This window comes from Athene cunicularia (assembly GCF_003259725.1).
Source record: "Athene cunicularia isolate RWA chromosome 1 unlocalized genomic scaffold, athCun1 chr1_part2, whole genome shotgun sequence".
NCBI lineage: Eukaryota > Metazoa > Chordata > Aves > Strigiformes > Strigidae > Athene > Athene cunicularia.
In genome coordinates this window covers 38,719,935-38,746,501 of record NW_020799092.1, presented here as the reverse complement: position 1 = coordinate 38,746,501, position 26,567 = coordinate 38,719,935, and the positions used below count along the sequence as shown (strand labels likewise).

The following is a 26,567-nucleotide window of genomic DNA, read 5'->3' as shown; positions in this document are numbered from 1 at the left end:
TCATGTATCATTATTTTGGGTGATTCGCTTGATTTTTGAATGTTTGGGAACAATGTCTGCCAAAAATCCATCATTACTAAAGCTTATTGTTTCAATGGTTTTGTTACATAATGCATGCAGAGTAAATTTGTACAGGAATAACATGGAGTTTGAAGTCTGGCATGTCTTAAAAGTTTCAGCTCTAGGGTAGTCAACAGATAACAGATCCAAGTTGTGAAGAAGCACACAGCTAACTTGCTTTCATACTTGTTCTCTCTCCTTGATTTAAAGAATAAATTAAGGCAGAATTAATGCTCTTAAGGAAGCATGGAAACTCTCCCGTGTCTTAGAAATAAACATCTACAGAGGTAGCCAAAACACAGCTGAATCAATGATGATGATGATAAAACAGGTGAAGGTGAAGACACAGACAACTAATTTTTTCCTAGGTAGCCTCTGAATTTTCTTAAATTCTGATATTTATTACAACAGCAGACAGCAGTAATAGCACAGTTCTAGATAAGAAACTGGTTGTTGAACATAGATAAAACTCAGTAATACTACTTTCGAGAAATGCCTGTTTCTTATGTTGATGCTTTTATGTTTATGACATCCAATTTAACATATCTACCACAAAACATGCCCACAACTTTCCAAGTACCTACATACTATTTAACTCTGTGAGGTTAAATTTTTAATGGTTTTCATGCTAAGTTCTCTTTTAAAAAAGTAAAAGGTAACATTCTTGAGGGTGAAGTCATATCTGCTAAAAACAAAACAAAACAAAAAAAGAGACAGATTAATAGAAATTAAATGTGGATAAATACTACTCTTGTATTTATTGTTGTACTCCAAACTGCACAATCAACCTAAACCTTCGCTTCCAAATAATAACTGCTAAAATAGGATCAAACATATAATTTTTATTTTTTTTTTACCAACTTCTGACTGTGGACCTCAAACGATTAGATTCCTTTTCTAAACTGGTATCACAGACATTATTTTCCTATTTAGCACACTTGTCAACTTTTGACCCGGACCACAGCAACACATTTCAATGGGACTCTAATCTAAAGTGAGTGTAAAATTACAGAGATGCTAGTCTCTTCATAGTTAAGTCTAAAGATATCTTCCTGTCGCAAGTCTAAATTTGTCTCCCTAATAACTTTGCCAAACTCAAGCCAGCTGAACCGAAAAGCTGGGTTTTGATTGAAAAAAATGAAACAAGATTAAAACGTAGAATATTACTTTTCTAGTTGGACCTTTTTGACTTTTGTAGCTTAAGCCCATGAAAACATCCTATAACCTAAAGAAACTTTCTTTTAGCTTGTTCTCTTCTCACAGGCATGTTGATCTTCAACATTCTTCTGACTTTTGTAGTCAGTTTTTATGACTGACAAGGGATAATTTTATAACATTGAAACTTTAAAGAACTTCTAACTATTTAGATTCTGCCTTCTGGATTTCAAACGCACATAGAAACAAATGGCACAATTCCTAAAGTCCCACTCTGTCATAATAATTTTGAACATATTTTTACAAAACTTCATCTTTTTGTCTCAACTCTAAAATATTTTCAACTTTCCTAAAGCCCATATTTTTGAATTACAATTTCAGTAAACATCCCTACTATATTATCCATATAAATTCCCTCCAGAACCTTAGCAGAATTTCTGTCCATTATCTATGGATAACACTGAACCATGTTTTTTATGAAGTTAGGATTCAACAATTCAGATTAAAAATTACAACTGTTCTTCATTTCCACGATTGACCAAATCTACATCTCATGCCTTTACATTTGAAAATAACAGTCTGAATTTAGGTGTTAAGGGAATATTAATTTCAAATATTAAAATCCACCATGAAACAGAATATCAATACATAAACTAGAACTGATCTGAAGAAGTATCTGATGTTATAGAATCATACCCAACAGCCATACTGGCAAAAAGGACAATGGAAAAAGACAATAATCTCATAATGAATAAAGATTACACAAGACTATAAATCAGTAAGCAATAGCATACCATCCATTTAGCAAGGGAAACAGTCTGATTACTATCTGTAGTAGGACACTAAGACATACACAAGAAATAAATAAGATTCACATTGCAGTTGCAAAAACTATCAAACTGTGAAGGATACAAAAAAAGGAAAGGAAAAATCAGCACGCAAAAAAATGATAATATTTCAACTAGGTTTATGGCACAAAATAAAAATAAACTGGAACACACAAACTCTACATGAAGATGGAATAGATTTATTCATGGTGCAGTCTGTCACAAGACACAAAACGAAGCAGGAAAAGCATTTCCTCTACATATTTACTTTGGGTATTTTACAAAATAATTAATTTAAAATTATTGGAGAGGTATGAGATCAGAATCCATTTCTAAACATACAAAATCCTAAATGACTGAGTACTTCTGCTGCTGAAACTGAACCAGTTCTTCCAATAGTTTGAGTGGCCATTCATTACCTCATTATAGTTTCAGGTAATTAACTTTAATATGAATACTTACTATACTTACCTATAACAGCAATGAAAAGGGACTACCAACTTATTACACTTATTATTAACAGTTATTTACTATAGATCAATTTTTAAATTACGTACTTGTTGGTCTGTGCAGTCTGATGACATTCAAAAATCTGTCTTACATTTATAGAATGTTGGTCTTGTCTCTTTACCACTGTACATATATCTTGAGCATCAGTGGAAAAGCTTTTATTAGATTTCCTAGGAGCAGTAATTGTCTCACTGCCAGACTTCCCCTCAAAGTACCAGCATTCTTCAACCCCTTTTGGTTTTGTTTAGAGATATATGATGTTTTGGCTGCTTTTTGCCCTGTGTTTTGGTGATCTGTTTTTTTTGTGAGCATATAGTAAAAGAAAGATGACTGCTACTTTGCAACAAGACGTGTAAGAACAAACCAGAATTAATTTCTTATTTTCTTGATCAAGAATATCAACAATAAGGTTACTTTAAATCCAATAATAAAGCATCATATAACCTACAAAACACCAAGAAACTTGTCAGATATGGCTTAGATATAAGATATAAATATGTAACAATATCTGCTTTTTCAAATATTAAGTTGAAATCCCTCAAGGTTGGTGGAAAGGAACTAAATGCTTTCCTTTGGCTTTTATGAATTATGGTAATATTTGACATTGACAAGTCCAGGAAGGAAGAATGATAACTTTAGACAGGAAAAATGATAGTTGAAAGCTCAGAGGAGCTCAGGAGTTGGAAGTCTAAGATCGCTGGTGGTGCTACCTGATAGATTTAGGATGAATCAGAGATTATTCACCAGTTAAGAACCATACAAAATAATGCTCTCAGCACTAGGCTTTCCCCATAAGTGTTCTGACACCCTCAGGGAGAAGCTGTTGTTACTACCAATGTATACCATATATTGTAAATTACAAGGATGGTGTTCCAGGTACTTTACCTGCCCATAACAATTTCCTTTTCTTGAAATCTTGGCCCCTGAGGCCTTGTTCCCAGTGCTGCTGTTCTGTAAAAAGTGAGCACTCCATATCTGACCTCAGCACAGACCACGGTCTACTTAGACCAAAAAAACTAAGTATCAGCCTCATCAGCATTCTGTATCACCCAGTGATTTAAGGCAGAATTACAACAATGGAGCTGAAAATCTTGAACTTATCTGGTAGGCACAGAGCAGCATAACTGAAAAGCCGAAATGTTGAACATTTAGATTAAAGTGGTTATCTGATTCCTTCTGTAAATGTTGGAGAGAGAAATGTTGCCAGTGTGTCTTCCATGTCTGAAATAGGTGGGATGAATGACTGAAAAGACAATGATCTTAAACTAGAGGGTCTCATCATAATGGCTAAACTTAAGTAAAATAAATACCATTAAAGGACTGAAGAAATTCCAGAAAGACATCTATGAAGTAAAAAGCATGTCTGTAATACGGTATTAAACACTAACCTGGTCCTGCCCACTTCTCAGACACAGTGGGCAAAACTGTTCCAGTTACCTTATGGATGCATATTTCCCTTCTCACAGTGTGTATACAATAGAGAGTCCTGTACACAGTACAGTACAGAGAAAATATTTTAGTTACATGTTTTCAAAAGTATGTGGCCTCTGTGTAGGTTAAATAAAATCCTATTCTATTTTTTAAAATACTTACATAATCAATTTCTCTATTTTTTTCTTTAATGTTTTTGCTATTTAAATTGTATTTAAAACCATCCACCAGTAAGGAATTTAAATGTAATTACTGTAATCATCTTGATTTAAGTCTCATTTCCATTGAATAAATGATTACAATATGTAGAGATATAAAGATATCTAATAAATGAACATATAAAGCCAAATCTTTACAGAGATTCTTGTAAAATTCTTTCTAATATTTAAAGCAGTAGGAAGCTTTTTTCTTTATTTAAATTTGTCTACTTTGAATTTATTTGATTTATCATTATTTTTAAAGTTTTAGAACAAATTAAATACACTGTTTGTTGTTCACAGAGACTCTAAACACACATATATCATGTTAGGCAGTCCCCTAAAACCGCTAAGAAACTGGATCACTAAAAAAATGTAAGGGCATTAAAGGAAGACAATTATTTTAAGCTTCTGAAAAGCTGTTTTTTATAAACTTGCCCTACCTTAAACTACTGAACTTGTTTCTTTGATGTTCCAACATTTAAATAAATCTGTCCTAGGCACTTAAACTAATTGATAACCATGTTTTACTTTGCTACAGCTGACAGATCCAGAAGGCTTTTTGTTTAATCTCCTCTTATCAAGAAGGTACTTCTTTTTACATGGACAGTATGCTAAACCAAACTTCTTGTGACTATACTGTGTCATTTTTCCTTCCAACTCTTACTTATGTAAGTCTTTCAGAGAACAGTGAAAATGCCTACTTGGATGTCCTCCTACATTATTCTATCATAACAGTCTATATTTAAACACTGTTAAATATCAGACTTCAGTCTACTGAGAACATAATTCAGATTCCTGGTCCACCTTCTGACTTTGCTTTGATTTTGACAGGAATAGCTTGTGTTAAGCTTTAATCAATGTCTATCATTTTATATGGTAAATATTAAGTGCAGCATGGGGAATAAAAGATGCTTAGAGACTGAGGTGATTTCCTTCTGTTTCAACGGAAATTTAAATCCTGATTCATAAACATATATATTATCCTTTTCCAGTTATATTTCTAATTTGAGTTAACCTCAACACAGCCTTTCAGCAACCACTGGTTAGAGAGTTCGGAGATATTTAAATAAGGTGACCAAAACTGTTTCAATTGTACAATAAATTTGTCAGTATTAATATTTTATTTTACAGAAGTGCACGTACATTTTTCTTGAAATTTTATATGTAAATTTTGAACGTAATTACAATGGTAATCAGCATTTTGTATTACCAGGATCTAATGTAAACAATATGCTATAATATATTTCTTTCTCTCTTTGGTGGAGGAAAACCACTACATGAGATGCACCCTTGCAAAACATTTTCATGAAAAACACGTTGGTCTTTTTTTTTTTTAATCTGAGTGAAAAACAGGTATTATGAAAGGAGTCTTTTTTCATGAGGAAAAGAGCATTTCAACCAAAATAAGCCAATTATGTGAAAATTTATGTGCTTCTTGAAAGTAGGTTTAGGAAGGATGCATGTCATTCAGTGGGGGTCACCTGGATGCCTGCCATAAACTGTGAGAATAGGATTTACATAAAATCCTCAGATATGTCAAAAATATTAATTTTAACTGTATTTTTCCACGAGTAAAAAGGAATCTTTTAATAATCCTCTTCAAAGGGAACTTTCGGTATTTCATTAGAATCCCACTGGATAGTTTCAGCTTTTATTTCAATTTTAGTGAACCTGTCAGTTGAGGTGTGACAGTTTTAGCTGTAGTATTTTAAGACATTTGTGACTCTATCCTCTCAGTCTGCGTTTATCAGCAGAATGTCAGAAGCAGCATGAGTAAGTGCCCAGGAATTGCCAGTCATGCTTCCACTTCAATACAGTTTCATATAGGATGCAAAACTAGGAACTGTCACACCCGAGGCACAGAAATGCATTCTCTGTTGTAGGGGCAGGGGAAGTTATACAAGTATACAGAAAAATCTACTGGGGATTTGAAATTTCTGAGCAGATTCCTCCAGTCTACAAAGTTAATGCAATTTACAAACCAAAGACAAAACAAACTGTCACAGTGGTGTCTGAAGGTCTTTCCATTCCCCACTTTCCAGCTTATACTCCTTGTCCCACTGCTTTGTAATCACTTGCAGCTTCATGATTGCCAAATTATAGCAATTCCAGCATAGCATTGTATACACTTAACCTGCCTATGTTTTCACACATATTCACATCACTGAATAAACCACTGGTAAGTTTGCGTGACAGACCACTCATGAAATCATGAACAAGAAAACTGTATAGGTGTCAAATAGGATAGTTTAGAAGTAGTCAAACTAGTATGAGAAGATTTGAATGGACATCTGTTATTACAGTATAGTGGCAAGTTTTTTGAATGAGTAATTAGATTCTGCCTGAAAATAGATGCATTATTAAGATCTTTAATTTGTTCTGGCAAGAAGATTACACATTTCTGGGCTTTAAACATACTCCAATTGAACAGTCCTATTTTCAAACATGCCTAAAGTATACATCCTGAAGAACTGGGGAAACACCTATACTCACACATATAAGTATTGAACATGTACCTGTGTATTTGCTTATGTTGTACTATGTGCTCTGGAATGAGGTAAGAAACCAGGCAGGAAAGGCAAAATCATGACACAAAGCCTTTTGGCACAATAATCATATTTTGCATGAAAGAAACCACTTCTAAATTACATCATGCTGTCACTGTTTGCAGGATCCCAGAGAAAGCCTTTCATGTGCCAAGCTACAGGGTCTCCCAGTAAATAGCACAGAAGTGGATGTAACCCCGGGCCCTGCAAGACAGTGGTTGGATTACAAGCTCTGGCAGTGAGAAGCAGAAGTACCAACCCAGTGAGAGCTGCCTTGAAGAGTCACACCTGGAGCACTACAAAGGATCTCCAGATTAGCAGCTTGATTGCACTACAACAAGATTTGTTTGAATTTCAATACATAAAGCTGTGCACTGTTTTAGGTGGTTTTGGCATCCTGACACTTGCCATTTAAACTCTTTCAAGACTTCCTTCTACCAATAAAAGCTTATATACTAATTAACACGAGCAAACCACCTGTATTTGGTCATTCAATAATGATGACTTTCTTAGCCTGTCTTGAAGATCAACAATGTTCTAAGTATTTCCAGCAATCAATGGGATTGAGTCACAAATTCTGATTGGCTTCAATTTCTACACTGATCAAAAGAATAGCCCAAGTTGGGAGCTTGCCTCATTTTTTAATAACAGTGATGAAGCATGTACTAGTGGGATGATTCAGTAATAAAACCACCAAAGTATTCCTGAAGACCCAGGGGGAGAGATGGGGTGTGTGGCTCAAATGCCTTCTTAACATTCTTTACCAGACAACAGCAGATGAAAGTCCAAGATTCACAAAATTGTCTAATAATGTAAATTCCTTCTCATCTACCAAATTAGACTTTGGTAGGTGGGATAAAGAAGAGATTAAGGTAAGAAACATTTTTTTTTTTCCCAACAAACAAGCAAATACAGAATTTTGGAGCTATCCATGTATAAAATAAAATTAAAAAATGCACATGGAAAAGTGAGGTGTTGGTTTGGGGGGGGGGATACTTCTTCCTACAGTGGAGGCTAAAATCTGAGTACATTTCAGTATCCTGATCAAATGAACTGCACAGGATTGATGAGTAACTATATACATAGCATTTGAGAGAGTGAATACAAAATGTTCTTCACGCTATCTTAAATGCATATTCTGACTTCCTAAACCAAACTTCTCATAAATCCACACAGTCTTTTAAAACAGATAAAAATTAGTATCTCTGAAGATGGCTTTAGTGCTGAAATGTTTTAGTTTTTCCATTCAGCAATGCATATTCTGAGCTTTGCAACCAATTACATTTAAAAGCACAAGTACAGACTTAGAGCTTTATTTTCACAACAGGATAAAATAGCTGTGGACTGTATAGCATTGTAATCAACATTAGCCACACTTTGAGAGAACAACACAAAAGAAAAAAAGCCTTTTGAGATCGAAGAAAAAAATACTGGAAGACAGGGAATGAAACCTTCAGCACTAAAAATGCACTTTGGACTTACATTGGAGGAAGAAAAAAGCATAAAAGTATTTTTAATTTAGCACTCTGTCTTCCCTTCCATTCAACTACTTAGAATGAGACAAATTTGCAAGTAGGGCTTTTGTAGCACTCTGAAAATTCGCTTATAAACCAAGTGTTCATGTCTGACAACCTCAGCTAGGTTTATTTTATATTTGCCTGGATTCCAGTGTATTTTATTGCTATTTAAGTGGTGAGCTTTCTAGAAACTTTACACGATTGAGCCCTTTAAAATATGTCCTTACATGTCAAGAAAAATACTACTCTATTCAAAAAAGGCATCTGTAGGAGTTATGACTAATACATATTTTCAAGATTTTTACATCATAAACGCTTTTCTTCCTTCCTTTTTGAGATTTTTGACCTTTTAGTAATATTGCTGTTTAGCTTTCATTTCTATGGAGAAATACTCATTAAGGTGAAATTATATTCGTGAGGAAGTCTTTATAACCCTTGGAGATTAGACAGTAGTAGGCCTAATGAAAACAAATCTTGTACATTTGTGCTATATGGAGTTTAAATAAGTGGAAATTGGAAATATAATCTCTATGCTCTTACTCCTTAATGGCTGAGAAGCATTGCCCTATCATTAATACAAATCTGTCATTTGATAGTGAGCTCTGCAAAGAACGTACATTCAGATTTACAGCAACACTTCTTAAGATAATCAGAGGAGCACTGTAAAAGACAATTGACTTAAAATATCAGAGAGCCTTCACCTTTTGGCAAAAGTGGGAAGTACTACACTGAGCTCCAGCACTTGGTTACATTCTTCTATGGTTTAAGTCTTTACCTTCTATGCTTCTAGTTCTGTCACAGAAATCTAAGCATCTTCCTTCTGAAGCTTCTGGTATGTCTTGATTACTTTATTCTTACAATCCTGATGTAAGCACTGCTCTCTGTGACCTTGCTTGTATGATGGCTAGCACTTTCAGACTCTGCTTTCATGTCACCGAAGTGCAAATAATGAATGACAACATGCAAAGATGATGGGAGATGCTCTGAATCTGTGTCAGATTCATAATTTTAACTGGAAAACATGACAACACTGACCACATGTGATCTTCTACTGTTGCCTGTTTGTGCTCATGATAACTATAGACAGGTCCTGCTATCAGTGTTTTATTGACATGCCTATGAAGGCCAATTCTGTTTGTGACAAGGGTACTGTGGTCCAGGGGTAGCCCAGAGCTGTGGCATTCAGCTGGCTGCAGCAGGGGACCACTCATAGGACCTTCTGCTGTCCATTTACACCATCACTGAGCCCTAACTCCTTCTGAACACTAAGTACCTGGATCAGCAGTCATTTTTGTACTTTAAATGTAATAATACACTACTATTTTAGTCTGGTAGTAAGGCAATAGGATTTATTAGTCTCCTTTGCTTCATTATCTCTAAATTGGAGAGACATGGATTTGATGGATGGACCACTCAGTAGATAAGGAGTTGGCTGGATGGTTGCAGTCAATGCCGCAATGCTCAAATGGAGACCAGTGATGAGTGTTTCTCAGGGGTCAGTATTGGGACCAGCACTGTTTAACACCTTCGTTGGAGACATGGACAGTGGGATTGAGGGCACCATCAGCAATCAGCAAGTTTGCTGACGACACTAAGCTGTGTGGCTCTGTCAACAGGCTGGAGCGAAGGGATGACATGCAGAGGGACCTTGAGAGGCTAGAGGTGGGCCTGTGCAAACCTCAGGAAGTTCAACAAGGACAAGGACAAGGTCCTGCACATGGGTCAGGGCAATCCCCAGCACAAATACAGGCTGGGTGATGAGTGGATTGAGAGCAGCCCTGCGGAGAAGGACTTGGGGGAATTAGTGGATGGAAAACTGAGCCAGCAGTGGGTGCTCACACCAGAAAGCCAACTGTATCCTGGGCTGCATCAAGAGAAGTGTGGCCAGCAGGTCAAGGGAAGTCATTCTCCCCCTCTACTCTGCTTTCATGACGCGTCACTCTGTTCAGCTCTGGGGCCCTCAGTATAGGAAGGACATGGACTTGCTCAAGTGAACCCAGAGAAGGACCATGAAGATCATCAAGGGGCTGGAGCACCTCCCTTATGAGGACAGGCTGAGAGAGTTGGGGTTGTTCATCCTGGCAAAGAGAAGGCTCTGGGGAGGCCCTAGAGCAGTCTTCCAGCACTTAAAGGGGGCCTATGGGAAAGATGGGGAGGGACTCCCTAATGGGAGACCTCGTCACTCTCTACAGCCACCTGAAAGGAGATTGTAGAGAGGATGGTGCTGGTCTCTTCTCACAGGTAATAAGTTATACAATGAGAGGGAATGGCTTTAAACTGCAACAGGGGAGGTTTAGACTGGGCATAAAGAAAACAATTTTCACAGAAAGTGTGGTCAGTGGAAAAGGCTGCCCAGGGAGGTGGTGGAGTCACCATCCCTGGATGTGTTTAAGGGTCATTTGGATGTGATGTTGGTGGATATGGTGTACGGGAGAACTTTGTAGAGTAGGTCTGATGGTTGGACTCAATGGTCTTTTCCAATCTGAATGATTCTGTGTGTTATTCTATGTGTGACTCTACCAGGGAGTTTAGGGGTAGCACAAGGGGTAACGGTTTTAAGCTGAAAGAGGGTAGATTTAGACTAGATATAAGGCAGGAATTCTTTTCTGTGAGGGTGGTGAGACACTGGAAGAGATTGCCCAGAGAAGTTGTGGATGGTCCCTCCCTGAAAATGTTCAAGGCCAGGCTGGACAGGGCTTTGAGCAACCTGGTCTAGTGGAAATTGTCCCTGCCCATGGCAGGGGGGGTGGAAGTAGATGACCTTTAAGGTCCATTCCAACCCAAACCATTCTATGATGATTCTATGATTATGAATTCTGAACCAAATTAAGTGTTACTGTGTAAATAACTGTCTTGTGCTATTGCACATAGTCTAGAGCATGAACTATTTATTTCTATGGTGTACTGGCAAAACTTGTAAACAGAATGGGAGTCATTTAAACCAACTGTGCAGTTGCTATTACGAAAAAGAATACCTGTTAAGATTTTTCACAGAATATTATCAGGTATATCTCAGTACATATGCTTCAGAACCCCTTATCTAAGTAAACAAAAATGTACTATTAATTTGTCACAAAAATTGTAGGAAATATGATACAGTAAAGAATCGTCTTTTACAAAGACTGGCACAATGGAAAAATGATAACAAATATCAATTACATGGTTGCATTATTGTGGGTATTTGATACCTGCTGACTAATTCCTCTTGCTTTTTTTAATTCTAACCAAGCTCACCAGAATAGTAGAAAAATTATTATTCTTTCATTATTACTCTCAGAAAGACACTAGTAATGTACCCAAACCAGGACACAAAAGCCCTAGAATTTGTTGGTAATACAGGGTCTGATTTCCAGCTGGTCAGAGCTGAGGACTGATTTGGCAGAAACATTATGATCTTCATGGCTTTCAACAAGATATGAGTTATTGAAATATATATACATAGTGTGTACGTATATATACATGATACATAAGTGTATATGCACGGGTATTTTATTTACATCATTACATATTATATAATTACACCCTGTGTATATAATTATATATGGATATATATGTTTATATCCAAACATATTTTTAGTATTCAGGATATTGATCATAAATAAAATAATGTGCCTCTAGAGCTTTATGTAGTTGCTTTGTACATAACAATTTAATTGAAAACTTCCCATGCTTAAGTTATATAATTCCTTCTGAAAAATCTGCTCAGGTTAAAATATTTAGCTATTAAAATAAAAATATTTAGCTATTTGCACTGCAAATCCATTTTCCTCTTCTGATTACATTAATATATTACCCTAACAGCAGTCTTCCCCAAACAAAATTTTCTGCTTATTGCCACCTAGAGACTTTATGATTGTTTAGATTTATTTTGACTGGATACATCTGTTATGAAAACACCATTATTCTGCATGTGTAGTCAGTTTTATTAGATTTTCCTATACAGTGTATCTGTATTAAAATCATTGCCTGTGTTACTGATTGTAAAAACTTGAAAATACAACAGATAGGATATGAGTAAAAATCCTGAAAGAAAATGAAACTCACTCCAGAACTACAATTAAAGAATATCAAAGCCCTGATCTGCATGCACAAACTGAAGAAATCCCAACTTAGATCTAACTCCAATGTTGAAATTGAAGCACAGTAGAGTGAATTAAAGTTTATATTTCAAATATTAAACCAAATGTACCCATTTAATTTTAGTCAAAATCTTAATACTTTTCAATGACATTCTTACTAGGAGTCAATTTTTTCCCCCAATTTCTGCAGTGAAAATCAAGGATATGGTCCTCACTGATACAATGTTTATATAATTTTAACGGTAAAGAACATTCTTCATAAGTGGAACTTCTAAAATAATTTTTTATTCTAGAATTATTGCAGAAAATAATCTAACATGATAGCTATTTTCTAATGCAAAGGAATTATACATTTTCTTCTTTTTCGGAGCCATGGATTCTACACAATTAAATGTGTTCAAACTACACTCTCCAGGTGCAGTGTCAAGCAAGCTGGATCATTTATTATGGACCGAACCAAGCAAAACAAACCCTCTACAGCTCCTCTTGGGATAATTCTACCTATACATTGATAGCTCCTATTAATCTTAATGAAGATTATTTAATATTTCTTAATGCTTACATTTTCCAACGAAGATCCCTAATAAGGACAAGTATCTAATTTCACCCCATCAAACCCTAAATATTTTTTATGTTTTTGGATCCCAACTAAAATTATTCCTATATTTATTTCTATTACACATATATGATGGGAACTTGCTTGCAATAAATTAACCCCCCCTGATTTTAAAAATCTCTTGATACAATTACTTAGGTAAGCATTTACCAAGATACATTTATCCTTTGCATATCCCCAGCAAAGTCTCTGTTCCTATTTTTCTCACAAACATTTTAAAGATGTTTTATCAGCATTAGCAGACCAGTAGTAAAATGGCAATAATTTTCTTTGTAGTGTATCAGTAACAATGTGAAATCAATTTGTCACGCTTGTGGACCTTGCTTTGCCTGTTGTCAATGGAAGGCCAGTATAGATCTTTGAGTGGCAAATTACTCTTGATTCATGTTATTGCTGACACTGTTCACAGACATCAGATTTTAGTGTCTTACTAGTTAACTACATTATAAAATTGCTGTATACTCTTAGAGCTGCATGTGCACTTTTCAGTTGAGGTGAACTAATATTAAAACACAAATGATACTTTTTCTGGTTCATATGTTAATGGGAATATTGATTAATAAACATGAAATTTAATAATTTTATTTATTGTCTTATGTCATTAATTTAAATATTTTATTCAAATACAGCATGTAAGGCCTATTCATACATGCAAAATTTATTATGAAGAGTAACAGGCATAAAACATAATACTGTGATCTTGTTATACTATTTAAAATCTGGTTTGAGAACTAGTGAATGTAAATGTTCTTAACAAATCATGTAATATTTAACAGATATGCACAAAATTGCAGAACCATTCCAAAGAAGCTCATTAAACAAATGTTAAAGCAATATATTGGTCCAGCAGATTAAAACCAAAGGATATTGCATATGTGTTTTGCATTTTAATCAAGATGGATGTGCAAGAAGGTTGTTAACAATAAAGAATCAACAAGACTGATTCTTGCAATTATCTTGACCCACATGAACATCTCATTTTAACAAATGTGAAATGACTCTGAAGATGATACTCAGGAAGATAATCAACTATGTTCTTAAACCTGAATTTATACTTTCAGAGAAGGATAAAATGGCATACATTTCAAAGTTTATGAATCCAAAAATAACAGATCAAAGAATTCTTTCTGATGCTTCATGAGAGGCACTCTGTGCATACTGTGAGCAAATGAAACATTAGACATTAAAATTTTCACCGATATCCTTTGTACAAGTAGTAGTGAGCTTTACAATGCAAATCACATAAGCATACCTTTAAATATACGCTATGTTCTTTACTTTAGCAAGTTGGTGTGTTTAAAGTAAGATATCTGCTTACATAACCTTATGAAACCAGGGCCTGTGAGAGTTGTATTCCATTGATTTGTTAAGCTCCCTAAAGAGGCTGCCAAATATATGATGTTAGATCCAGTCTGAAATTATCCCAGTTTCTAATCTCATGCTGACTATGAACAAACCCTAAACCTACCATATACAAATAGCCTTCCAGTTTCATTAATCTCCTGGAGTTTTCAGGCATGTAGGCAAAAGATTTGCAAATATGCTCAGCCACATATCTGGCTCCTGCCACCCCTGTGTCCTGCTCTCAGCTTGTACTTCCTTGGTTGTCATCCTATCTCCTCTTTCTCCCTTTTTTCTAGTTTGTATGAGGAATATGTGGTAAATTAGAAATCCGTGAAGCCTGTGCTAGAAACTCAGAGCTTTCTTATTCTGTAATTCTCTGGAATGAAGTACAGAAGATACCAGAAGATCCATTTATCACTCTTTGAGACATGTTCTTCACCTTCACGGCTCTGTGTCATATATTGATATATTTGTTTGCTGTTGTGCAGAAGTGTCAGGCATGCTCTGTGATGCCTATTTACTGATTAATATAAAATGTTGCACAGACCCCCAAAATAAATAACTCAACCTCATGAGATCCAGAAAATAGAAACTTTCCATACATGCTGATTAACTGTAGAGCAGTTGTGTATGTAGTGAGTCCTGAACACTATGTCCTACATTTATTTCAACTCAGGACCTCAGCGACAGCACTGTCCTTCCATCCCTGCCTGCAGTCGACTTACGGAGTTCATCACACCCATGAATTCTACTGGATTGCATCCTACTTTTTCTGCTGGAGGAATGTTCAATCAGTCACCCCAGTTAAAATAACCTTGATGCTTTTAGGAGCAAGAATATTCAAAAAAGACCAGATTAGCCTGAGTCTTGCGAGTGATATTTGCAGAGCTCCTATGAGAGCAAAAAGCGTAAGTGATGACTGCCACGTGTATCGCACAGGTCACTGTGCTACCTTGGCTTTACCCATGTTTCTAATCATGGTGGAATAAGGTTTTGTTGTCAAATATTTGTCAGACAAAAAAAATGAAGTAAATTTGAAAAGATTTGCAAAATATATTTCAAACATCTAGCTGTCTGCTCTTTTAATATATATTTAAACAATTGCTTCATAGCTGCACAGCAGGTTTGCGGGGAGACTAAAGAAAGAGGAATTGGCAAATCATAGTTTTACACAGCTTTTTTACCTTTTGCCATGTTGCTTTAAGCATTATCTTATAAAACTTAGATTTTTCTTTTCTTTAGAAAGTGCAGTTAACATCTTATAGCAGTTTAAGAGTAATGTATGTATGCTTATTGATACATGGGGATGTGCCACAGCAGAAAATTGAGAGGTGCAATAGATCTCAGGCTGCTTTGTGAATAATTAGAGTAAAACTAAGATCTACTATTCAATGATAAATCTGTGAAATTGGGATTCACCTGAGTCACAAATCTTTACATAACAAATCCCATTAAAAGTTTCGCAAGTAAATAAAATGGAGAAGTATTAGCCATGACACAAGGTTCTAAGAAAAACATTAAATTTGCAGTGCAGATGTCTAGTAGCTTGAATCTATCATTTTAGTGGAAGAAACTGACTCCTTCCTTAACAGCAGTAACATCCTAAAGCACCGTAATCCATTCATATTTTGGATTTTAGAAAATTTGGAAAATAGAATGTAATAATTGTCTTTATGACATGATATTGAAAGAAGAGTAATATTTACAAGTTACCAAGCACTCGATATCAAAGATTTTATTAGAGCTATTAATCACATGGTATTTGTGAAGGAATAAAAGCCTCTCCATTCAGCTACATTCTTCCTCAAGAAGCTCTCCACGAACACATGAGCACAAGCAATGCATCCTTTCTGTTAAACACAGTATTTCTTACACATTAGTTTCTTCTAAAGAATACACAGGAGGCATTCAAATTAAATGAAAAGTCAGTGCAAAATTTGAACACGCCATCAGTATTTTAGGATTTGCTACAGGTGGCCACATGCTAAATGGAGGGGTAAGAGAACACAGCATTTCAGGATGTCTTTTGAAAATACCCTAAGACATTTGGGCAACTACATAATTCTGCACTACAAAATCATTTCAGTGAAGATGAAAGCTGTTGAACTTATTTAATATATATTACCGGGTTGCCAACAGTACACTGTGGCCAACACATAAATAGGCCCAAATCAGTAAGGAAAGTTATAAAAGGGAAAATTAAATCTCCAAGTATTTTTTTATCAAGATTTGTATAACAGTACTAAAATATGTGCAAAATCATTATCTGCTGTCACTGTAGAAAATATATGTTATTTTTGTACTCAAAATTAGAAAATTTTTCTCTGTGGTAGAAATTTATAGAAATTATACTGAGAAATTGCTTTTGGAAGTGGAATAGTGATGTTTGTCTCAAATATATCAATAGAAATTTATGTTCTAAGTGACTATCTGAAGAATGCATTGAATTTTAGACGTATTCTGTCCTGAATCTAGTGAAAAATGCTTTTGATGGCAATGCAAATATCATCCCTGCTGCCCTCAATATCCACAAAGAATTTTAGTGGGATTTGTCCTCTGAGAACTTAGATTAGAATTGAGGACATAAAATGAAATAACTACAGCAACTTAACTATTCCTTGTGCTTATTTCTTTCTGACTTTATATAAAAAAAATAAGGCAATGAAGGATATATTGCTGCTGTAGTAATTTTCAAGCTCTTCAGCTGCCATGCCACACATCCTAATTCAAATGTGTAGAGACAGAAATTAATGCTGTGGAACATGGAGTATGAGAAACATCCACCAAAAAAAATAATTTTGCTTTATTACCGCATTTAAAACTTAAGGGCAACAATGACTTTTTTGCAGAGCTAACATTTAACTAGATGGCTAAGGTTAAAGGCGGAATGAAAAGTAATTATATATAGCACATAAAGATTAAATTTCAGACCAAGTTATTTTTAATTATGTGCAACTTTGCAGAAAAGATATAATTTGGCAGAATTACACAGACATTTAAAAGTAAAGTTGAGACAACAAAGAAGGTCTCTCCAGAGGTAGACCTGTGTAAAAAAAAAAAAAAAAAAAAAAAAAGTAGGAGAGAGTTTACAAAGCAGTACCTTTCAGTTATACCATTCTGAGTGAATATGGTAAACCAGGGTACAATAGATGAAGGCTGTTTCAGATTTTTTGGAAAAAAGTATGCTTAAAATCACCAGAAATAGGTAAAAGCCATCCTATACGGCCTTCTTCAGAAAAAAAGTAATTGCATTTCACCCAGTTTCATCCAGAGATTTGATATCCATAATTTCTGAATTTCAGATCGATGAGATTCTGTAAATATTATACATTCAATAAATGCACATGCTGTTTTTCTCAGCAAGCTATTCTACTCCAAAAATCACTTTGCATTGTATTTAGATACAAAGCCTAAGGACACCAAAAAACTCCTGCAACAAAATGTGCCTTATCCTAATAGGACCTGAAATAGCTGGTTATAAAAATATGTTTTCACATGCAACCACAGGTGAAAAGAACATGCCATAGTTAGCTGAGGTTTTACTTTAAAGTACATATATATTAACTATTACAGAATATTTCATTAGCAGCTATGATACTCCAATCATGTCTTCATCAGCCCTCATGGTCAGAGTCAAAACTCTTCTCAACTGTTAGAAGTTTTTTTCACTGGTTTCTTGACTTGCCCTGCATAGCAGAAGTTAGGCAATTAACATGGTATTTCAAGTTCTTTGGTGAATAAGTGGCTACATATACTGGTGTTTCTGGTATAGAATATAAAGAATCATAAATCACAAATCATCCTTTCTCTTCAGTGGTGTAAATAATTTCTTAACGCTTTCATGGATGCTATAAAAAATAGCATTCTGGCATTCTAAGGAATAAACTAACCCACTGTCAGGAAGAAACCCACTGATCAAATGGGAGAATACATGCAGTTATATGAAGCAGAAATTCCGGCTCCAAAACTCCTGTAAGGTCTCTGATACCTCCAGTTCAATTTAGCCTCAAAGTTGAGTAAAATACTGTTGAAGCAAGTGCAAATTGTAACAATGAGGTTTTAAAATAGAGCCTTAGTATTTTAAATGTGATTTGTGTGTCAACTGACAGAAGCAATGTAATGTTGTTTGGTATTGGCAAACAGCATTGGCATTTTCAACAAATGCTGAAGTGCATGGTAGTACAGTGAATATAAACTCAAACCAGTCATTTCTCTAATTCCATATTCTACACAGTCCCAGTGTTTTCTGGGTTCCTAAAGTATATCTTTGAGATAATAAATGTAAATAAAGCTGTATTTTCCATGCCACATATTCTACTAATGAGAAAAGATGGGAAAGCCAGCATATTAGCCAGAAACAAAAAAAAAAAAAAAAAGGTTTTGGAATGCCACTTATCTTAAGATTCTTATTACCACAGGAAGATTTTACAAGGGCTGGATAAATGTTCAAGAAAGGCAGGACTAAATTAATGTGCAAAGTAAGCACAGCCATTACAAAAAAATTACTTTTTCCTGGTATAGAATTAACTATGTCTAAGGCTTAATTTTACATACAAGCCTTGGGAAAAAGCTCTAAAGGTCATTTTTTGGGAAATTGTTGAGAGTTCTGGCAAACAGTGAAATCTGTTAATGGAAATTGCAACGGTTGTCATTTAACACTGCACATTGCAGCAGAAATGGATTTAAAAGCATCACTATGCGTCAGTCTATAATCTATATATCCTTGCCCTGTGGGAGCCACTAGAGCTTGAGTTCCTGGTGATATATGGTGCTAATGAAATATCTTAGTGTGTTGTTTGCACATACTGTAGTTTAGCATAATTTAACAAAGACTCCCACTCGAAACGCTAATAAGAGGATCTCAAAAGCTGTGGAACGCAAGTGCTTATCTTGTTAGTAATTTCAATATTAATTTCCACAAAGATCATAAATTACAAAACTGGGAAGGAAAATTCACATCCCACTTCCCTTGCAAAGGAGACTCATTCTCAAAATAGTGTGTAAAATGGAAGCTGGTTAGCAGAACCTTGTTGGAATTTGAAAATGTTCGTACACTCACTGAAAAACATCACATTTGCCCTCAAAATATTCATAGACAGAGACTATTGTACCACTGAGCTTTGGTATTGGATGTACCACTTGCAGCTTCTCTAATTGCTAACTGCAAATTATAACCTTCAGTGAAAAAACTATTTGGTGAGAACATGGGTTATGTGGAACTAGATGAAAACCAGCGTAATTTTAAAAGCACCTGAGGAGTAAGCAAATGTAGCTGTGTTTTACAGTAATTTAACTAAAAGCAGGAGGCAAATTTTTCAGAAAATTGTTAACAATATCTGCTATTCATCTCAGCTACAACAGACCAGTTGTGAAAAAATAATGGCTTCCAGTGTAAGCATAAAAGAAAAAAAATGTAGTAATTTTCGGTACATCATGTGGTAACTGATGTTAAAAATCAAATATTATAAGGATGACTATGGAATTTAATTACTGTAGATGTTATCTTGCCCCAGTCTGCATGAAAACTCATTAACAGCAATTCAGACTGCTGCTGTAAAGGTCCCTTCTACTGCCACTAATCAGCTGCAGCAAAATAAAATATATAGTCAAGTAACTTTTTTCCCTAGTAAAATACATATTTTAAAAATTTTCAGTTCACTCTTTAAATATAATATAGGTCTATTTTGTATCTCCCCCATATCTAGAAGCCCACTCCCTGATTCAGAGAGCTTCTGCTGTTTGTAAGGAATAAGACACCTAAATTTAGCTGTCTATGTATTAGGTGTCTACATATGAGCTTGTTGTGAGAGTCAGTTACCTAACACAGGCATCTGGTGTCATCGTAGTGACAAAGGGTATTCCTTCCCAACCTCTAGCTCCAGATAGACAGAGCTCTCCTGTTAGTTTTGTGTTGTATCTGACAGCCCTGGCAGGTTAGCTGGCACACTGGATTTACTAGAGCTACACAGACCACAGTCAAATTTTAGATACCAGATCACATTTAGACACTCAAATGCAAGAGTCCTTATTCCTGTGCTGTAAGACACAGTATAATGTCTAGTGTTTGTAATGATGTACTCTGTAAGTATCCTCCAGCTTGGCACAATTTAAAACCAAAACTTCATATTCAGTAGAATAGTTAATGTAACTGATTTGCTTAATTCTACCCCTATAACATTGTTCTTAAACCTGCAGTAAACATAAGGATTTCCTTGATAATTTGATGTATATATTGTCATTTACAGTGAGAACTGACTTTTTGAAAATATTAAACATTTCTAGCATATTAAAATATTTTTAAAAATTAAAATAATTTCTGTGTAACATTTATGTGAAAAGGGGATAAAATACATATTCACTTTCTTTAATAGAAACTATTACCTTCACAGAATCAAACCAGCAATGAACCATTTGATGGACATTCTTGTTTCTGAGAAGTTCAACTGAACCAGTGACAGTGACTTATGCTATATCAATAGTCCCTGTTAGAACTGCAGACCAAAGCCCTTCTCTGTTACCCTTGTGTGACTACATATCAATATTACCTACACAAGCTGAGTTCCTGCAATGGGTCCAGCTATCCATCTCAACTGCCCCTGCAGTTTAAAGTCAGCGTGTGTTACTATTCCCTATCAAATACAACGTCCTTTGTAAGAGGGTGTTGGTAACTAAAGCTGAATTCAGCTTCACCAGTTATAGATGTTTTCACTCCCTTTAGTATGCATGTAATATGCTACAAAGACTGTTAAATGAGAGCTTATTTACCACCCAATGATGGAAAGATATAGTCTCTCAATTTTTCTCTTTTATACAAGGATATTTCCAGTAAATACTCATGAGTGTCTGCAGGTTCTCATTCTTGCTTTGTGTCAGAGTCATAAGATTTCAGAGAAAGATGCTATTTTAACATACACATTTCTACTATTATTTTCCCTGATTCTGATACTTGTTATATACCTAATCATTTACTTGTTAAATCAGGGGACCAATTTACTCTTATTGTTTTATGTTTAGATGTAGTCCTGAATATGTAGTACACTCTTAAAATTAGTATTGATATGATAGAAAATATTAATTCTCTTGGGATAACAGACACTGAGTGACAGGAATACAGAAATTACTGAAAAACATATATTCAAATCCCTTCGAAAATTGGCCCACTTATTTTGATATATAGTAAAATAAATTTTTCAAGCTTGTGTATTCTTTGTGGAATCTAGTACAAAACCAGGCTTATATATTGCAGTTCTCTAATTAATTTTGACTTGTCTGAATAACTAATTCTGTGAACATTATCTGAATTGTTAAAATGCATTAACTGTTTGAAAATAACCCACTCATTCTCTTCCACATCTCCTCCTATCTAGGCCTTTTTTCATTATTATTTAATTGAATTTCCATTTTTCGGCTTTTACAGTTCCTCACAGGAAACTGGAACAGTATTCAGATTGTGTTAATGGTAATGTTATGCTTGGATGATTAAATGTCCTAAATGTTTTTAGTATTTAGTATAACATTTCGAAGGATTTGAGGCAAAAAAGGCTATGAAAGTACTATTTTAATTTAATTTAATTGTGTGTGTTTTCACTCCTTAATGTCAATACAAGTTTCAGTAATTTTTTTAAAACTCCAAATAGCAAGGCAATTCTCTAAAGGCCTGATCCCATTCCCAGTGAAGTGAACTTTGATTTAATTGGATCATGAATGGGAGGAATTAGAGGAGTGTGATGCATCTCAGTTGGCTGTATTGACCAAAAGGACTGCTTTCTATTTAATAAACACTAGTATAAAAAACAGATTACGCAACATACTGTGGCTAAATCATTTGAATCCAAGTATTCTGGACATTATGAAATGGAAGAATAAAAAAGGGATTTTATTTTGGCAGAGATAAAGTGCTGTTAGTTCAGAGAAAGGATGATCCAAAATATCTAATGAACAATTTATAAAAAGGAACTACTAATATTTTAATCGCAGATCCTATTTTTAAAAAACTACTTTAAGAAAGTAACTTTCTCTAGCTGAATACTGGAAAAAAATATTTTAGGAGTCTCACACATTATTCTGAATTACAGGTATTCCATTTTTCCAGAATTATTTGGTAGTACTTTAAGTTTGTGTCTGTTCTCAGTTTCTGTCTTAAGCCTGAGTAAAATGACACCAGTAAATGGACATAACCCAAAATAACTTTAATCCAACTCTATTGCTTGTCTGATTTATTTTTAACAGTGTGAGAAGCACATGTCAGGTGGAGAGTCAGAACACGTAGGAATGGTAAAGTCACTGCAGACTCTGTTATTTATATTTTTTGGCCTTAGAATCATCTCTCTGAGGTGAAAAATTCATTTCTATATGTATGTACAGTTATGTGTGCAATACAACTATGTGTTCCTGTTCACCCTTTCAAAGAAAAGAGAACAGTCTGAAAACTACCATACAGGAAAAAAATCTCTTGTCCAAGTTCACAATAGTTATATGACAACCACAGTTCACCATGATAAACTGCAATTAAAAGGGAAGAGACAAACCCACATTTCAAGGTCATCCATAATACTTCCTCCTCCATCAATGTTAACATTTATATAATATGTGTGTGTGTATATATCTATATATATATAGAGAGAGATATGTGCTTTTCTTAATATTATAGTAAAATGTAAATTCAGGTTATTAAATAACTTATAGTATCTGACATATTTGTTGGTTTGCTCCTCTTTCATGTCCAATAAGAAATCTGAGAATCTGTCACTAGCTCTTGGATTCTGGATTGCTCACAAGGGAATAGAAGAAGGGAATAAATCAGTAAATAGAAGGTTGTATTAATCTTACAACCACCTCAAACAAGCCTCACTGAGCAGCTTACTCAGAATGTAATTTATCTTTTTTTCTTTTTCTGACAGTTTTAATAAAAGTGACAGGGAACACATGGGACAAAATATTAGAGAAATTGAACCTCAAAAGGGGAGAAAGTGTTTTATGTTACCTCCTGGTTAGCAGCAGCTAGTTCTTCTTCCAGTGCAGAGACTCTTTCTAAAGAAACCCTCAGTCGTTCCCTTACCTAGAAGAAAAATCAAAATATGTGCAGTAACGTAATTTCTATCAGTCTTTAAAGATTATATAATCTGCCATATGCACTAATGTATGCCCTGCCAGTCTCTTTGCAGGCATGTGTGCTGCGTCCTTTCATGAAACATACTGTGTAGTAAACATTTAAACCTAACTATAGGAAGATTTAACCCACAAAAATAGGTGTCAAACTTTAAATGCCATACTGCTGTTGCACAGTTTGAGTATAATTCTATGGAATACACAGGAAATGCAAATATTCGAAGACCACATTAGGCATAAAAATTAAATGCTGTTCACAAGCACCTTTTACAAAGGATAAGGAAAAAACCATTTGCAGATGTTTGAAGTCCACTCCATGGAAGATAACTAATCTGTTCATATTAATCGAATGCAGTAAATTAATTGAAATAATAACTTGCAGCATTGCCTTCAGGCACACATATTAAAGATTTTTTTGTATCATCATGAGGCTTGCTTGGGTTTTGAAAAAAGTCATAAACAAGATACACTCTCATAAGCAGAAAAGGCTGCTGCATTTGTACCAGTTTCATAGATGACCTATTCTGTTCTAAGGCTGTGATATACTCAATTATTATTATTACTATTGCAATTGTTACTAAATATTATTTATTACTGAATAATAACAATGATTTAATACCTTTGAGGACATATTTACCATGGAGTGTTCTGCCTCAGCCTCCGCTCATGTAGTGATAGACAACCCCAGCTCTCCCTATATGATCAAAGGCATATCAGACCTAAAGCGATCTTCAGTGCTGTGTGTAGGTGACTCTCTCCTGATTATGAAGGGCGCCTCTCCTAATCTACACAAGTTCGTTAGGCCCCTCACACTAAATGACTTTACAACCTGGCTAATCAGTCAACACTCAGGTTATATTTCTAAACGCATTCCAGCTACACTGCAGCAATGCTGTTCCAGCTGATGATCCAAAGATGTTTAAGGCTATTAGCAATGTTTGCAGAGAAAGTTAGCACATTCTATTAGACCAAGAGATGTAGCTGGAAAACAAAGCAAAACAAAATCAATCTTTCATGTACAATGAAACACCGTACATTTTCATGGACATACAGTTGTTTTCACACCCTTGACAAATACAGGAGATCCCTGAGAAGGTTGTGTACATCCTAATGCTTTCATACTTTTTCCTGTGATAACTCTTAGACTAATAAATATTACCTTTCCTTACATACTTTATTTTCCATTACTAGTGACAGAAGTGAAATTTTGCAAATAGAATCACCACATCCCAAGAATGACTTCGACTTTAATAGATGAAAATTACTTAGTTCTAACATAGCATGTTCACTAAATTTTAAAACTAAGTAAATCTAAAGACCAAATACATATTAAGGAAATTAATTCTAAAAAAAGTCCAAACTACTCAGCCTTTCTAACAAATGCAAATATAGTTGTTTATGCAGTACTTTGAGGCTTTGGGTCCTCTTTACATACTTCAGCTTTATTAAAAGAAACAAAAATTGAAAATGTATTTTATGTATTCACTTAAATTATCTGAATGCTCTCAGGTAACTGTAGTGTTACTAAACAATATTGTTAGCCTTAACAGAACAGAAATCACTTGTGATTTGTTCAAAGGAACAAAAGAAAAGTTAGTTGAAGAGTGCTAAGATTTAAGAAATATTAAGCCATTCTCAAGATTAGAAAGACTCCTCAATTTTTTAGTTCAATTTCTGATTTATTAATTTCCCTCTATTCCTTCAGCACTATAAGACTGAAAAAAAAATCAACTGCTAATGTTCCCAAAGATGCATGTTGTAGTTTAAATGGACATTTGTTATAGGGTTTGACTATGTAATCAACAGCTGAACTGCCATAACTGAGTGTGCCTGTTTCTCACTTGATGCAAATGAAGTTTAAGCCATCTTGAAGTGGCAGTGACTGAGCCATCTCTGAGTGGCAGTGATAAGACTGAAAATTACTACAAATTTTCATGACCGTTTCAACAGTTTTCACGCACCATATAGTGAAAATATGCAATGGAGCACAAAATGGTTTTGCTATAACTTTTGTATTATTTTTAATCAGAGATATATGTAAAAAAATCTTTAATCATAAAGCTTGTTTTCCAAAATGAGCTACATAATTCCTGGAAAACATCCTCATAAAGCTTCAGATTTATGGTAGTACATAAGCTATCATCACAGTAATTTTATATAATTTTTTTAGTATTCATTTCTAAACCACTTGAAATACGTTAAATTGATTTGAAGTATTTTATATATGAATTGTAATTCATTAATACTTTTAATCTAAATCTATTTTTAATAAAAATACTTCACTCCAATTGTATAATGCATCAATTATTCTGGCTGTAATTGAAAAACTTTGTTTAAATAGCTGAAAAAAGTATTTCTTACTTCATTTGCCTTTCCTTATTTCAATTTTTTTTAAATCATATTCTGCTGGAAAAACAGCATAATTTCTCCAGTTCTTCTACCAGCTTCCAAGGGCTGCTCAATAAACCGCTTCCCTATCCAGATGGACAGAAAGTTCAATCAGTATGAGTACACTACCCAGTAGTCACATCTTTTCTCTGTCTCTGTTCCTACCACACTATCTGCCTTCCCAGATTTTCTCCTGATTCTTCTGTGGATTCCAAAACTCTCTTTCTATATCCTGCTTCTTTTCCCACCACCATTTCTGTCTTTCACTAGCTCTTCACTATTAAAGTCCATGTTCTATCAGTAAGGGGTGTTGTCCTGTCTTCAACAGGCTTGATTTCAATCTCACTAATGACAGTGATAGCTGGCAGACAATAATTTCTTAACAGAAAGCTCAGCTTAGATAGTAAAAGTACATGGAAAGAAGAACAGTCGTATTTCTGGCTTCAGTCCTCTCAGCTGTAAGCGCTGCTGAGGGACAAGACAATTGAGAGAAAATTCCCAAGATGACAGTTGTTAATAGCTGAAATGAAATGCAATGAGTTGGTAATTTAAATTTTTATGTTTCCTGAAATCTCCATGTATTCAAACCTAAGTGTTTTATAAATGAGAATGCATGCTTAAAAAATATGTTATGTCTAACACTGACATAACTAGGCCACATTACTAAGGAGGTCACATCTCCACAAGGACCTGGAAACAGAAAAAAATATCTTTAACCTTTACACACTGTAGCACTGTAAAACTGAGTCCTAGCTGGTTTTATACAGACATTTTAAAGGCCGAAAA

General features: G+C 34.7%; 1 protein-coding gene across 22 annotated transcripts in view; it reads right to left on the bottom strand.

Annotated features, from left to right (window-relative positions):
* The window catches only part of PPFIA2 (PTPRF interacting protein alpha 2), a 361,705-nt gene that overhangs the window by 91,549 nt on the left and 243,589 nt on the right, over nucleotides 1–26,567 (bottom strand). For 19 of the 22 annotated variants that reach the window (XM_026841157.1, XM_026841148.1, XM_026841147.1 and 16 more), the window contains one exon: nucleotides 23,269–23,343. The exons of 2 other annotated variants lie outside the window; for them this stretch is intronic. In XM_026841157.1, the coding sequence (XP_026696958.1) occupies nucleotides 23,269–23,343 (75 nt within the window). Of the gene's footprint in view, nucleotides 1–14,193; nucleotides 14,299–23,268; nucleotides 23,344–26,567 lie in introns of those variants that run through there. One more of the 22 variants, XM_026841164.1, reaches the window with a different exon arrangement.